At 50.6% G+C, this 15,543-nt stretch overlaps 1 protein-coding gene across 2 annotated transcripts; it reads right to left on the bottom strand.

Moving 5' to 3' along the window:
- Window positions 1–249: 249 nt before the first annotated feature.
- ACTL6B (actin like 6B) lies at window positions 250–13,440 on the bottom strand. Of its 2 annotated transcripts, none has more exons than XM_059036387.2 (14): window positions 13,300–13,429; window positions 12,776–12,852; window positions 12,416–12,581; window positions 12,011–12,111; window positions 6,663–6,760; window positions 5,888–5,982; window positions 5,716–5,822; window positions 4,936–5,025; window positions 4,722–4,783; window positions 4,488–4,602; window positions 4,294–4,374; window positions 4,097–4,192; window positions 3,801–3,887; window positions 250–431 (listed from the first exon to the last, which is right to left on the bottom strand). In XM_059036387.2, the coding sequence occupies exons 1-14, from the start codon at window positions 13,322–13,324 to the stop codon at window positions 291–293; spliced, it is 1,341 nt and encodes a 446-aa protein (XP_058892370.2). In that variant the 5' UTR covers window positions 13,325–13,429; the 3' UTR covers window positions 250–290. The 2 variants fall into 2 exon arrangements, with proteins under 2 accessions (XP_058892370.2, XP_058892371.1); XM_059036388.2 differs by having other exon boundaries at window positions 256–535; window positions 13,300–13,440.
- Window positions 13,441–15,543: the final 2,103 nt, after the last annotated feature.

The raw sequence follows: 15,543 nt of genomic DNA, 5'->3' as shown, positions 1-15,543 counted from the left end.
CCCGCCGCAACTCAGCGCCTCGCTGGGCGCCTAATTGAGCGACTCTCCCGGGTTTTCGCTGCGTGATCCTCCCCGGATTGCGGCCCCTTTGAAACCTGATGCATCCGTGGCTCCTACGGCTCTGCCCCCGCCCGCAGACCTTGCCCTGGCGTCCACCGTGCGATTCCGAATGGGTATAGGTGTGGTCCTCCCTTCTCTCTGCAGACCCCTGCCCCCACCGCCCACCCCCAAAGAGGCCAACCTTTTTTTTTTTTTCTTAAAACATTTTTACTCCTTTCAACCCAGAAACATCACAATCTAAGAGGACGAGTGGGGAAGGGAAGAAAAGCGGGCGCTGGGAGCGCTGGGGGCTTCGATCTGCGCTGGCGGAGCAGAGGTGGGGGAAACCATCTCCTTGCTTTCGCGTTCCTCCCCCGCCGCTGCAGGCGGGCCTGTGGACGGGGAGCGGGCGCCCTCAGGGGCACTTCCGCTCCACACACTGCTTCCCGCCCTCCTCATATTCCTGCTTGGAGATCCACATTTGCTGGAAAGTGCCCTGGGTCGGGGGGGTGGGGGCGACATCGGCGGTCTGGGAGGCCCTGGAGAGAGGGAGAAGCGCCTCCCCACACGCCTCCCGCGCAGGCTCGACCCCTCGGAACCTCCTCCTCTCGAGCCCACAGCCCTCCCGCAGCCACCAACTGGCTCCATCTTCCCGTCCCCTCCTTCGTATTCAGAGGGCGAATACCCGCTTCATATCGTTCAATCCACGATTCATTCATTCAACAAGTATTTATTGAGCACCAGTCTGCCCGGGGCCCAGGGCTGTTCTCGAGCTGGGAGGTGGAGCTTACAGTCCCAGGCCAGCCCACCGGCGCCCCAACACTCCACATCCCTTCTCCACCAGATACCCTATCACTCCATCAGGCCTTCCGAACACGCCAGGTCGCCCTCCTTCCCAAGAGAAATCTTTCCTCCTCCCTCCCCACCATTCCGACACCACCTAACGTCAGACTATTAGGATGTCGTCACTTTGGCGCCCCACCTCCACCCTCCCGCCGAAACAAGCGCCTTGAGGGTCTTCAGCCCTGGCATTTCAGACTGCACCCTCTCTGTGGTTGTCCTGCCTCTGCCTGAAAGTTAGTGTGTGTGTCCCTGCTTCTGTCCCTTGGTGTGTCCAGGAAGGCGGGCCAGGTCATTCCGCTCCCTTCTGCTCACGTGCCAAAGCCCCACCCTTCCCACCATGTCTGGTTTCCAGTGCAGATCTCCGCGCTGAGTTCCAGACCCAAATACAGTAAGCCCCCTACATACCAACGAGTTTCCTTCCGAGAGCATGTTCTTAAGTCCAATTTGTTCCTAAGTCTAACAAAGTTAGCCTAGGTACCCAACTAACACAATCGGCTATACAGTACTGTACTGTAATAGGTTTATAATACTTTTCCCACAAGTATGTTATGTCTGCTGAAATAAATATAGATACTAGGGATCCAAAGAAATCATAAAGACCACACATAATACTGAACGCAGTTTTAACAAATGTGGTGACAGTGAGGTAACTGGATTAAAAAGATGATATCTGATTTTAATCTATCATTCCAATATCTATAATATCTAATGTACATTCCTATTCAAAATTCTTCAGAGTGAAATTATTTTATGGGTTTGAAATATAATTTTTTTTTTTTTTTTTTTTTTTGTGGTATGCGGGCCTCTCACTGCTGTGGCCTCTCCCGCTGCGGAGCACAGGCTCCGGACACACAGGCCCAGCGGCCATGGCTCACGGGCCCAGCCGCTCCGCGGCACGTGGGATCCTCCCGGACCAGGGCACGAACCCGTGTCCCCTGCATCCGCAGGCGGACTCCCAACCACTGCGCCACCAGGGAAGCCCCTATAATTTTTAAAGAAATATTTTATTCTAAGGTTGCTTATTCTAAGAAGTTCTGCACTAGTACCAATGAAATGAACACTTCTATTTTTTACTAGTACTGTACTACTGTACTCTATACAGTACACAAAAGCAAATCACTTGTGGAGGATGCACGTGTGTGACGATGTATGCCAGACACGTGAACTATGTGATTGGACATGTGAACGCACATTCGCATCTTTGAAAGTTCGAAACCCGAAGGTTCGTAAGTAGGGGACTTACTGCACTCAGCTGTCTTTGGACCCCTCCTCCTCAGTATCCCCTGGGACCTCACCCTCAACATGTCCACAACTGTGTTCACTATCTTCGCCCACACCCGCCCCAAACCTGCTTCTCCGGCCTTTCTCACCTTCTACAGTTGCCCTGTCCAAATCCAGTGGCCATTCGCTACATGGAACACTTGAAATGGAGCTATTGAGCACTTGAAATGTGGCTAGTCTGAAATGAGATATGCTCCACGTGTCGAATATATACCGGATACTGAAGACTAAATCCAGAGAAAAGAATGTAAAACATCTTAACTTTTATATTGATGACATATTGAAATGATAATACTCTGGATATATTGGATTAAATACGATATATTCTTAAAACTTAATTTCACGTGTTTCTTTGGACTCTTTAAATATGGCTACTAAAAAATTTTAAATGACACATGCGGCTCACATTACATTCCTCTTGGACAGCACTGACGGGAGCTAGCATCCTGGGCCTCATCCTTGACCTGGTTCCCTCTTACCTCGCATATCCAAACAGTGTCCACATTCTGTCAGTCAGACCTCTGATAAGCTTTCAATTCCACCCCCTGATATCTGCTCCGCCGTCAAACGCAGGTCACAGTGGAGACCACAGCAGCCCTCTCCAATCCACTCTCTGCTCTGCAGCCCAAGTGAGCTCACTCAACTCAGATCTCACAGAATCTGTCCACTGCCTTTGGCCTTGCCTGGCTCCCCCCAGGAGCCAAGCACCCTCTCTCCCACTTTGCCTCATGAGTTCTTACTCTTTCATCTCAGCTTGAGCGCCCCTTAGAGGCCCTTCATGACCCCTGAACGAGATCAAGTCTTCCTTTGAAGGACCACCCCACACTTTGTGATGACCTCCTGTTTAATCGTCTCGGCTTCCAGACTGTTCCCACGCACAGAGGCGGGGACTAGGTAGGGCTGTCTGTCCACTTCAGGTGCACAGGAGGCCCTCAACAACTGTGTGACTGACACACTCTCAGCCCTGAGCTAACTTCAGGGGTTCAGTCTCCTGTCACTCTTACCGTTGTTTCTGTCTCCTTGGGGGCACCCACTCGAGTGGATATCCTCCTTGTCCTGTCGTGGCCCTGCTATCCCCCTCTGTGTGGCTGACACCTGCCCCCGCAGATGCAGTTTGAATCTTCACCTCCCGCTCAGCGTCTTGCCTCTAGCCCAGCAGCTGGTCCAGACTGAACTCCCCACCTGCCGCCCCAGAACCAACGTGCCAGCCTCCTTCCGTTTGCCCCTTGCTCACCACCCCATCCCCACTGCTACCCATTCCATGACTCCGGGACAATAGGAAGAACCTCCTGGCAAGGTCCCCTCATATCCAGCTCATACCCCGATCCCCAAAGACTCATGTCTGACGTAACCTTCCCAAACGTGCCTGTGGCCATCACATCACCTTGCCCCAAACCTTCAGGGTCTCACCCTGGCACACAGGACCACCACCGTCTCATCCCAGCCAACCTCTCCGGCTTCCTGTCCTCCGCTCGCTGATTTGTGTCCCGATGTAGGATTCACCTTTCTGGGAGCACTGGCTGCCCTTTCATAAATGTTTGTTGAATGAATGAATGAGGAGGCAGGCAAGGCGATGGGGGCTGTCTGGGTCTACCCTTCCCCACATTCGGCGCTAGGCCAGGCCCCTCCCCTCTCACCAGTGAGGCCAGGATGGAGCCCCCGATCCAGGGGCTGAACTTGCGCTCCATGGTGCTGTTGCTGGCGATGAGCTTCAGTCTCATGCTCTGGGGAGAAAGAGGGGCTGCGGGAAGCAGACACCTGGCTTCTGGGAAGGGACGGGGCTGGGGACAGGGAAGACTAGGAAGCCGCGGCAGGAAGGGGCCACTCTGGTGGCCAGAACATTTGCCCGATGTGCGGGAAGGAGGAAGGACTTGGTCCTGAAGGGCTGAGCCAGGACTGGAGTCCAGGGCCCCGGCCAGGGGTGGGTTCCTACCGGTGGAGTCTTCTGGGAAAGCTCTCGATTGAGCCTGTCAGTGAAGCCCTGGAGCAGCGTGTTCCCACCAGTGACAATGACACTGCCGTACAGGCCCTGAGAGCGGGGAGGAGGAGCGGGCGGTCACGGGACAGCCCCTCCCGCCCCCACCCCGCTTCTCCTGGGCCCCTCTGCCAAGACGCAGGCTCGGGCCTCACCGGGCGAATGTCAATGTCGCACATGCCGATGCTGGTGGTCACCACGTGGCCCACACCTAGCATGGTGTTCCCCGAAAGGCCCTGCAGAGAAAGGTGACTGGGCTTTGGGCCCTCTGTCCCCTCTCCCAGACCTCTGTGATCCTTCCCAGCTTCTCCCACACCCCAGGATTCCGGGGCCCTCCACCCAGCCGCACCTTGACGTTGGAGGGATCGAACAAGCCCTCAGGGATGCGGAGCCGCTCTGCTCCGTAGTCTGTGTTGTAGCCGTTGGGCATCTCGTAGTGCACTGTGGGCATCTGCGCGGCCACCCTGCCCAGGACGGAGCAGGACTCTGCTTGGGGGTGCTCCCAAAAGACCAGTGGTCCTCCCCAAGCTCCAGGCCTGCCCCCTTTCCACACCCCGGCCCCCCAGCCACGGGCTGCACTTACTGCTCATCATAGGGAGAGTCTGAGACCTGCAGCACGGAGGCCTGGAAGTCCTGGATCACCTCCTGACAACCCAGGGAGGTGGTGAGGGCTGCGTTCCCACCTCAGGCCCCGCCCCACCCCGCCTGCAGGGCCTCTGTCCCTCCCCGCGGCTCATGGCAGGGGACTAGGAGGTGGGGGGCGCGGGGGTTTGGGGGGAATTTCTCCAGCGCCTCACATTGCACATGTAGTTATGCCAGGATTTGGAAACCTGGGGCAACTTCTCCTTCTTCTTCCAGTTTGGGGGGGCGCCCTCCCGTACGGGCTCCTGTGGGGACACGGCCTGTGAGCAGCCTACCCCATCCCACACTGGCCCAGCCCACCCTGACCACACCTGCCAGCTCTGCAGCTAACGGGCACTGGGTTCTCTGCTCTGCTGCCCAGAAAAGGTGTTTCTCCCCTTTCCCTGTTAGAGGAGAGAGAACGGGGAGAGCCCATCCCCACAGATGCCATGTGTGCAGCGGGTACAGCTGACCTGAAAGGCTTTGGTCAGAGAACCTTGAGGGCCTGAGGAATCCAGCAGGTGGACAGACCTTAAGGAAACAGCCTTTTACAGATCCATGTTCCACGTGGGGGGTCCCTTGCATGCAGTGTCTCATTTAACACTCGCGGCAGCGCTACGTGCTGTTATTCCATTTTACAGGGGAGGAAACTGAGGCTTGGGAGCTTCAGTCTCATGCCCTAGGTCACACAGCTCTTCTGTGGCAGAAGCGGACCTTGAACCTGGGTCTACTGGACACCAGAACCCACCTCGCTGACCCTCACATTACACATCCTGCTAGCAGTTGGCTGTGGGACCTCGGCCATATCCCTCAGCCTGTCCAGATCTCTGATGCCTCAATTGCACATTGAGGGCTGAGGGTCCTTCTGGGGACCGGCTGCTCCCCACCCTGGTATCTGATGGGTCAGTGGGTCGACAGTCATAGGGTCAGTGCCCAGGACATCCCAGAGGCTCCACCTTGGCTGCAATCATGTAAGGCGGGATGATGTCAATTGCCATTTCCTGGAAGAGCTCCCGGCACTGCATGGAGATGAAGTCCCCTGCCAGGGGTGACTTGACAATGCCTGGAAAGGAGGGGGTGTCAGGGCCTGGTCCCTCAAGGCACCCCCGACCCCTGCCGAGGCCCCACCTTGCTGTAGCACGTAGCCGTCGTGCACTGGAATGGCTGTGGTGTGGGTGGCCCCACTGTCCAGCACCAGACCTGTGGAGCGTCCATTTGCAAAGCTGGTGTGGGATGGGTAGGTCAAAGAGACAGCAGCAGCAAGAGGGGGCTGAGAGCCGAGTCTGGCCTAGTCCCTCTCTTCTTTCCTGGATCCAGCCCATTCCCAGTCTGCAAATCTCTCCTTCTAGTTTGTGACCCATCTGCTAGAGGAACGCAGCTGAGACCCTTGTCACTTTTTTCTTGTCTGAATCACACTCTCTTCCTCTATTCCTTCCTTTTGAGGTCCCAGCCGCTCTTTAGGTTTAGTTCTATGTTAGGTTTAGTTCTATGTCCCATGGGCTCTCTGAAATTAGGGGCTATATCACTCCACTGCCTAGCATAGGGTTCAATGCAAGGCAGATCCTTAAGTAAAATAAATGCTGATTGGCTGCTTGGGAAGGGAACAGACACCTCAGTATCATACACCCTTCCCTCCTCCCTCCAGCCCCAGCCTCTGCTGTCTCCTTGTCCCTACTCTCAGTGCTCAGCCTGACCCAAGGAATGGGAAAGGGCCGCTGAGCTGGCCACTCCAAGGTCCAAGGCACTTAGCCCCCAGGGGCCCGCTGCACTAACGGGGCTCAGGGGGCTGCCTGCCCATCCAGGATATTACTCTCCATAGAATCAGGCCCAGCCTCCAGCTGAGCACGCCACACACCCCACCCTGACCCTTCACTCTGGCAGAGTAGCTTAACCCAGTGGATACGCAGTAAGCACAGCTGTCTTGCACAAGAAGAAGGCAGGAATGTTGTACTGCTCGAACATCAGCTCCGTCAGCTTCTCCCTCTTGGCCCGTGTGTTCCACTGAGGAGAAAGTGCAAGAGGGGAAGATTCAGGAAGGGAAAGGCACCGATCCATGTACATACCCACCACCCCAACACGTATCTTGCGCTGAGGACAGAGGTCAGGTCCCCTGACCCTCGTAGATCTTCAGCATGTGAGAACTATAAAGAACTTTGAAGATCACAATTCAAACTCAACTGAAGAAAACGAAACTCAGAGAGGGAAACTGGCCAAGATCACACAGAAAGCTCTTGGTAGAGCTGGATCTAGAGTCACAGTCTCTTCACTCGTAGCCCAGTGCTCTTGATTGTGCAATACACACTTCAGCCCCCCTACCCCCAGCCGCCAGTACACCCTTCTTCCTCACTCTAATCATCTCAGAGGCAAGAAGGCCGAGGAAGAAGATTTCTGGTTTAAAATGTTGGATTGAATACAAACATCTACTTTTATTCCCTCCCAAGATCCCAGCAAAACTATAATAGAGGGGGAATTAATTTAAAAAAAAAAAAAACAAAAAAACCCCCCAAACTCACAAAAGACAACAGGCACATAAAAAGATGCTCAATATTTTTGGCCATTAGGGAAATGCAACTCAAAAGCACAATGAGATTCCACTTCACACCCACTAGGGTGGTGATAATAATTTAAAAACAAGACAAAATGAAAAAACAGAAAATAACAAGTGTTGGAAAGGATGTGGAGAAATCAGAACACTTGTCCATTGCTGTTGGGAAGGTTACATGGCTCAGCTGTAGAAAGTGACTGGCAGTTCCTCAAAAAATTAACATAGAATTATCACATGCCCCAGCAATATACCCAATGGAATTGCAAACAGGTACTCAAACAAATCCTTGTACACAGCTGCCCACAGCAGCACTATTCACAACAGCCAAAGTGGAAATAACTCAAATGTCCATCAGCAGATGAATGGGAAAACAAATTGTGGTATATCCATACAACGGAATATCACTCAGTCAGCTACAACATAAATGAACCTTGAAATCATTATGCTAAGTGAAATAATACAGACATAAAAAGTCACGTACTGTATGATTCCATTTATATGAATGATCCAGAATAGATATATCCATAGCGACAGAAAGTCAACTGATGGTTGCCAAGGGCTGGGGGCAGGGGGAGTGGAGAGAAACTACTAAATGAAAATGGGTCTTCTTTGGGGGTGATGAAAATGTTTTGAAACTAGACAGAGGTGATGTTTGCAGAACATTGTGAATGTATTAAATGCCACTGAATTTTTAACTTAAAAAAGGTTAATTTTATGTCATGTGAATTTTACCTGAGAGAGAGACAGAGAGGCATAAACCCTTAAAGCTTGAGAAGAATAAGAAATGAGAAAACAGCAACAAATTATTGAAGGGTGGAAATCAGTTAGGTGAGCAGTAACTGACTTAACAGATTCAAGAATGCTGACTCCTAAACTGGTAGTGGAAAAAGTCAACAACAGCCTGTGTTCAATGGCAGAATCCTCGCAGGGACTGGGAATTGGTAGTTTCAGGTACCTCTGGAAGTAGAAGGAAAGGGATAAGAAACTAAGATTGTTTAAAGCTATTCAAGTAACAGATCCCTAAACCCTCATCCTAATTCCATGTCACTAGGCTATTCCATGTCATTTTTGTCACTCTCAGTACCAAGCATAATGATAAAATATGTAGGTACACAAATATTTCTTAAATAAATAAATGAAATTAATTAATATACAAATATGCTCTCTTCCAGGGTGAACTAACCTAGCACTAAGCCTTTAAATATGGCAATTAAAGACAGGTATGACTCAGTCACCTTTTCCCGTCAATTATTTCTCTAAAATCAGTCATTTTTTATTTCCAGGACCAGCACCCTAGTTCAAGCTTTATCTCCTCAAAGTAGACGTATATATCATGGATTCTTCACTATTCTAAACTGCATTTTACATAATATACTGCCAGCTTAATCTTCCTAACGCAAACCTCTGCTCATGCCATGCCCGAGCTCAAAATCCCTCTAAGATTCCCCACTGCTTTACACAAAGTCTGTGCTGTTCAGTGTTTCTAGGGAGATTCTCCAAGGCCTGCTCTCAACCTGCCTCTCCAATCTCACATTCACTGTCTCCTAGGCATACTGAAGATTCTGTTCATGTCTGTACTTTTTGCTTTCACATATGTCAAAATGCTATGCTTCTTACTTTCTACTCTTGCAAATCCCACTAACTCTTTCAAACTTTCCCAGACTTGGTCATTTGAAAATGAATTGAAACTAGCATTCACCGGAGACCCACTGCATGGAACTCTCTGACAGACCCACAAAGATGAGTAAGAATTGAGCTTCTCAGAGGAATTTACAGTCACTAGGAAAGAGAAGACACATGTAACTATGATTTAATATGGAATATCATAAATGACACTAAAAATGTGTAAGTAGAATTATAGTGGAATTCTGTAGTCAGGGAACAAGAGATTACTTCTGACTGGGGATAAGTAGAGGTATCATGAGAAAAACATCATTTAAACTGATAGCTGAACCTTGGCTTCAAAAGGCAGAGATGGGAAGGACTTCACAAGTAATGGAAATAGCTCAATAAAAGACACTCGAAACCTACAGCAATCAATGCTCTTATAATTCATATGGAAATTCATCACGTACTGTTTTGAAGTTGTCTAGGTCATTTTTTGGTCCTTTTTTTTTAGAATTTAATTTTTTTCCAGTTGTATTGAGATATAAATGACATACAGTACTGTGTAAGTTTAGGTGTCCAGTATCTAGGTCATTTTTTGTTTAGCTAATACTGCATATATTTACACCCTTGGTAGGGCCTGGTCTAATAGGAGAGATGAGATATAATCTTGTAAAATAAGGGGAGTAACAGTAATTATCTTGCATGGTTATGGTAACAAGTGAGGTAACATGTATGCACAAGTGGCTACTACATAACAGATGTTTGAAAAAGGATAGTTTCCTTCATTTCTGGTACCTAACTCTTTGTTACAGGCAGTTCTAAAATGACCCCTAAGATTCCTTCCTCCTGGTATAAACACCCTATAAAGTGGGACATATGAATATGATGGATGTCATGACTGTGATCACATTGTGTTACATGGCAAAGGTGAAGGGATGCTGCAGATATAAAGTCCCTAACCACTTTGGCTTTAAGTTAATCAAAGGGAGTCTATCCCAGATGAGCCTGACCTAATCAGGTAAATCCTTAAAAGAGGCCTTGGGCCTTCCCTTAGAGAGATTCTCCTGCTGGTCTTGAAGCAAGCCCCCATGAGTGCTACAACTGCAAAGAAATGAATTCCATGAACTCTGAAGGGAACCCCAAGTCTTAGATGAGACTAAAAAAAAAAAAAAAAAAAAGAAAGAAAAATAAGTTACACCAAAGGATCAGGAAATAAATGTTTTTGGCCTTCTTGATGGTAACAGTAGATGCTAGAAGACATTGAAGAAGTGCCTTCAAGATTCCATAGAAAAATGATTTCCAACCTGGAGTGTTATACCTAGCTAAACTATCAATCCAAGGTTAGACATGCAAAGTCTCAAAAATGTTACTTCTTATGACCTTTCTAAGGCAGTTAGTGGAAGATGTGCCCCATGAAAACAAGGAAGAAAATCAAGAAAAGCAGTCATGTAATACAGGAAACAGGACTTCTAATACAGGAGAGGGGCAAAGTGTTTCCTTAAGATGATGGTGAAGGGAGATGTCAGGATGATAGCTACATCTTCTGCGTAGAAGGTAACTAGTCCAAAGCAGAGCAGGTTAGTGGGATCCTGAGGAGATTTCTTGAAGATGAAATTGATAGAACACCTTAAGGAATTAATGTCTTCAGAAAAGATATAGATAACCGATGAATAATTTAGGGCCACATTATTAAGTAGATAGAAAAACTAAGGAAAACAGAACCAAGACAATTTTCAGTGCTAGAGAAAACAAGAAGTTGCACAGGAAAGGAAAACAAACCACAGTTTATTGCCTGGTTCAGGCCTGATTAGCATACATAATAATAAGAATGTAAATACTGAATATTGATCTTAAAAAAAACCCCAAAACCTAAACTACAACTGTACTTTAGGTAAGAAGTAAGAAATGTGTGTGGTGTGGGCTGGGGAGGAAAGAGAGCCAAATGCTCATTTTCTATAGTGGGAAATCCACAGATAATGTTTAAAGCTTAAAAATTCACAATCAGCAATTTAAGTGTGATATTTAGAGATATAAAAGGTAATGGCGGGACTTCCTGGTGGTCTAGTGGTAAAGAATCTGCCTTACAATGCAGGGCACATGGGTTTGATCCCTGGTCTTGGAACTAAGATCCCACATGCTGCAGGGCAACCAAGCCCACGCGCCTCAACTAGAGAGCCCACACGCCCAGGAGCCTGCATGCCACAATGAGAAAGAGAAAATACACACACCACAACTAGAGAGAAACTGCGGGCCACAACGAAGAGCCCGCACCACAGTGAAAGATCCAGCATGCCACAACTAAGATCCGACGCAGCCAAAAAAATAAATTAAAAAAATAAACAGAGGCTTCCCTGATGGCGCAGTGGTTAAGAATCCGCCTGCCAATGCAGGGGACACAGGTCTGAGCTCTGGTCCGGGAAGATCCCACATGCCGCGAGAGCAACTAAGCCCGTGCGCCACAACTACTGAGCCTGCACTCTAGAGCCCGCGAGCCACAACTACTGAAGCCCACGCACCTAGAGCCTACGCTCCGCAACAAGAGAAGCCACCGCAAGAAGCCTGCGCACCGCAACAGAGAGTAGCCCTCACTCACTGCAACTAGAGAAAGGCTGCGTGTAGCAACAAAGACCCAACGCAGCCAAAAATAAATACATAAATTTATTAAGAAATAATAATAAATAAAATTTTTTTAAAGGTAATAGCAAAAAAAAAAAGCTAAAAGAGAGAAGAGCAATTGCCTCTGGAAAAGGGGCAATAGAAGGAGGAGGCTATGAATGGCATTTTTTTTCTTAACATACTTTATAAAACAAATTGGTTCTTTACATGTATATATAATATTGACAAAGAATGTAAGTTAAAAGGTCATAAAAGGACTTGGGGTGGTGGGGCAGTGTATAAGGTTGACTGGGGGAAGGGCAAGTGGATAGAGCTGGAGGAGAGAGGGAGGCATGGAGACTAAACCAGGGAGGAAGGAAAGTGGTTGAAGATGATGGAGTTGGAAGGAAAGTTTGAAAAGCGAAGTGGAGTGAGTGATGGCTTGAGGAGAGAGGTGAAGGGTGAGCCCCAGGGCTTGACTAGCAGCTCGATGAGGCACTTACCGGGGCCTCGGACATGAGCACTGGGTGCAGATTTGGCTCAGACTTGACGTGTTTGCTGTAGGTGTGATCCAGGATCGCACGGAAGCACTCCCAGTCCTCGACTGGGGCCAGGAGACCAGTGGAGAGATGAAGGTGGGCAGGCAGGAGTCCAGGGACAGGAAGGAAAGGAAGGGGGGAAGGAAAATCCGGGGGAGGGGAAATAAGATAAGCTCCAGCAGAAGTCCCCCCTTCCCAGGAATCTGGTGGCCCCTGGTTAGGAACCAGGCAGCTGTGGGAAGAAGTGAGGGCATCCCTGGGACTTGGGCCGCTGCAAGGAAGACTCTGTGGATGTGGGGTGCTGTGCCCCAGGTTGTTGGGTGTGGGCTCTGAGTCTGTGTCAGGAGGCAGTGGGTGGGGGCCCCGTACTCATGCCATTCTTGAGGGGTGACATGACCTCCGCTCCATCCCGAGGCACGTGGAGGGCATTGGTGTCGATGTGAAAGATCTTCCCTTTCTTCTCCTTCTCCCCCTCCAACTCCAGCCCGCCCCCCTCCTCCGCGGCCAGCAGCCCCACTGTGGTGGGGAAGTCAGCCTGGAGGGGGGCATGGGCGGAGAGAAATCAATCTCTTGCCGGGTTCCAGGCCCATGGCAGGGCCCTCAGCCCACCCCTGGGTTTACTCCCGCATTCCCACTCAGCAAAGCTTCTCTCTGGGCTCCGAGAGCCCTGGATCACTGGGAAGCCTGGAGGGGAGCCCTAGGTTTTGGGGAGGGGGCTGGAAGGCTCACCTTGGGGCAGTCCTCCCCAGCGTACCCAGCGCGGACTGAGAAGGAGCCAATGTCAAAGACCAGCGCCCCCACCTCATCTGTGCGGGGAGACAGACTTGTGAGGGGATCTCTCCCAAACTCTCTCCTCTTGGATTGTTCCGAAAGGAGGTCAGGGCAGAGCCACCTTCAACGCCGGACGGTGCGGGTGGGAGCTCGGCCAACAGTTTAGGGTCCTGGGAGTGGGGGTCAAGACTCCAAAGTCCCTTTCTGCTCAGTGGCCGTTTTCAGGCCACTCTCCTTGCTGGGCTGGGGGCCGGGCGGTGGTGGGCTGAATGGTAGAGAGGTTGGGCCCGGTGCGCGCGAACGTCCGGGGGCGGGGGTCGAAGGTGGGAGTGGCGCAGGACACAAACCAGGGGCTAGACCTGCTCGAGCGCCGAGGTGCCAGGCCCCAGGGTGCCCAGAGCTTGGGTCTCGCGGGTTCGGGGCGCTGGGATTCGGGCGAGGCCGCGCCAGGCTGGAGAGCCCGAAGCCCGAGGCTCGCTCACCTCCGCCGTAGACGCCCCCGCTCATAGTGCCCTCTCAGCGCTGCTCGCGGCCCGTGGGCGGCGGCGGGATCAGCACCGAGGCTGCCGGACAGCTCCCGGGACCCCGGGCGGGGCGGGGCGCGGGGCGGCCAATCGGGAGGCCAGGTTCCCCGCCCCCAACGGCGCCGCCGATAGGCTGAGATGCCAGACAATAACCCGGCAGGGGGCCGCTGCTTTAAAGGGGCAGACACCTCAACCTTAGGCGCCGGGAAGGGGATTAACAAGGACCTCGAGGCCGGCCCTAAGGGATAGGCTGGCAGAGAGCAGGGGTACGCAAGAGATGGAGACCTTGTGCATTCGGAGACTGTAGGGTGACTGACGGGGCCCCTGCTGCCTTACTTTCTAAAATGGGGTCTAGAAAAGGGCGCCATAGTCTCCGAGACGCGTCCATTCTCAGGCTCCTAAGCAAGCTTCTGCCATACCCAGGACTGAATGAAATCACTGGGAGAGGGAGGGAAGGGAAGGAGAGGGAGAGGTACGGGAAGGGGTTGTCTCCATTTTCTCCCCGTTTCTTGCCACCCTTGTCTTTCTGATGGTCCCTCTTTTCCTCGATGGTTCTCTGGTGCCTGGGCCTTATACATACACACGTGTATGCACATGTACACACGTTCACCCATGGCGCTTAGCTAACCCAGCTTTAGCTTCCTTTTCCTCTCTCTCTCTTTTCATCTGTTCTTCTCAGGAGTTATTTATCAAGCAAGTAGATTTTCCCCTCATAGGCTCCTAGGTCCTTCTTGGCTCCTGGCATGAGGCCATCTCCACAGCAGTTTTGAAAGAGAAGGCGAAGGAGTGGCTCTGACAGCCTAGCTCAATTGAGAGACTCTTATGTGAGCATATGGGTAGGTTTGTGCCTGTACATATGTGAGTGTGTCAGCATTCGTCTGCATATGCATATGTGCATGTGTTGGGGGCACTCCCCACCTACTTGTTTAGGGGTGGGGGGCAATAAGACCAGAGGTAGCATTGGAAGAGGGTTCTCTGTGATGGCTGGATGGCCCTGAAGGTTCTCAGCTCAACAGATAATCGTTATGTAAGGGACTCCACCCTTCCTTAGCCAAAGGACAGATGGTTTGAGCTGGCTTATCCGTTACCCAGTGGCGACAGTGGCATTTCATATGCCCAGGGTTGTTTCTGAGCCCAGGCCTGGCTCCCCAGACTGGAGACTTCAGTGGGGGGGGGGGGTTGAGCTGATTCAGGAGTTGGGAAACAGAAATATCCCAGAGTGAGCCTAGGTCAGTCATTGTCCTCTATAAATTGAGGCCTGGATGAATTGGAACAGCCCCTTAACCTCTCAGCGCCTCATTTCTTCATCTTTCAAAATGCTGAGGTGAGAAAGGAGAACACTGGAGGGGAAAGTGATTCTATTCATGGTCTGCACCTCTCCTTTTTGTTGACATCGAATGATGTTGCTTCACTTCCCTTGTAAATTCACTCTGTCGATTCCCACTGTCCCCTCCCCCATCCCAGTCAGGATCTCATATTCAGAAACTACCCCAGTCAGGGGAAACCTTACTGATCATGGATACAACTCCTAGATTTTATAGGGATTTCCCCAGATAGAGGCAGGGCCAAGTCTTGGGTCACACAGCTCACTGGGGCAGAGCCAGGACGAGAACTCACATCTCTCATCAGCCAGTTGACAGATGACCTTGTTTCATGACACCTCTGTGTCCCTCTGCAAGCTTCACTGTCCCCATTTGCAGGACAGCTGGTGGTGAGGACTCAATCTGATGCCAGAATCGAGTTCCTGGCTAAGAGCTGGGCACACAGGGCTATTCAGCAAACACTGGGTCTTCAGAAAATCCCTAGGGCATTTTTGAGACTTTAATATTATTATCCATTTATTCATAGAAATCTGTAGTCTATCTGGTAAAATGATTTTTCCTCTCATGGTTGGTGGAAAAGCTAAAGTCAGCAAACTACCGACTAGACTTGATTTACCACCCAGTCAACTGTGGCCAATTTCCATTTGTCATAGGATGTGACATGATATTCTACTGCATGATGGAAGTGGTTAAGGTAAAGTTTATTAATATATTTCATTCATCCATTCATTGATCAACAAACATCTTTTATACCTACGGTGTGCCAGGCATTGTACAAGGTATGGGAATACTAAGGTGCATAAGATATATCCCTGCTCTCAAGGCGTCTTGGTGCAGTGGGGAGCTCAGACAGGCATGAAAGTGGGGGTGAAATGGAGGC

Source organism: Kogia breviceps, chromosome 14 (genome assembly GCF_026419965.1).
Source record: "Kogia breviceps isolate mKogBre1 chromosome 14, mKogBre1 haplotype 1, whole genome shotgun sequence".
NCBI classification, from domain to species: domain Eukaryota; kingdom Metazoa; phylum Chordata; class Mammalia; order Artiodactyla; family Physeteridae; genus Kogia; species Kogia breviceps.
The sequence above is the reverse complement of the archived record's forward strand: the minus strand, read 5'-3'. Positions and strand labels throughout refer to the sequence as shown.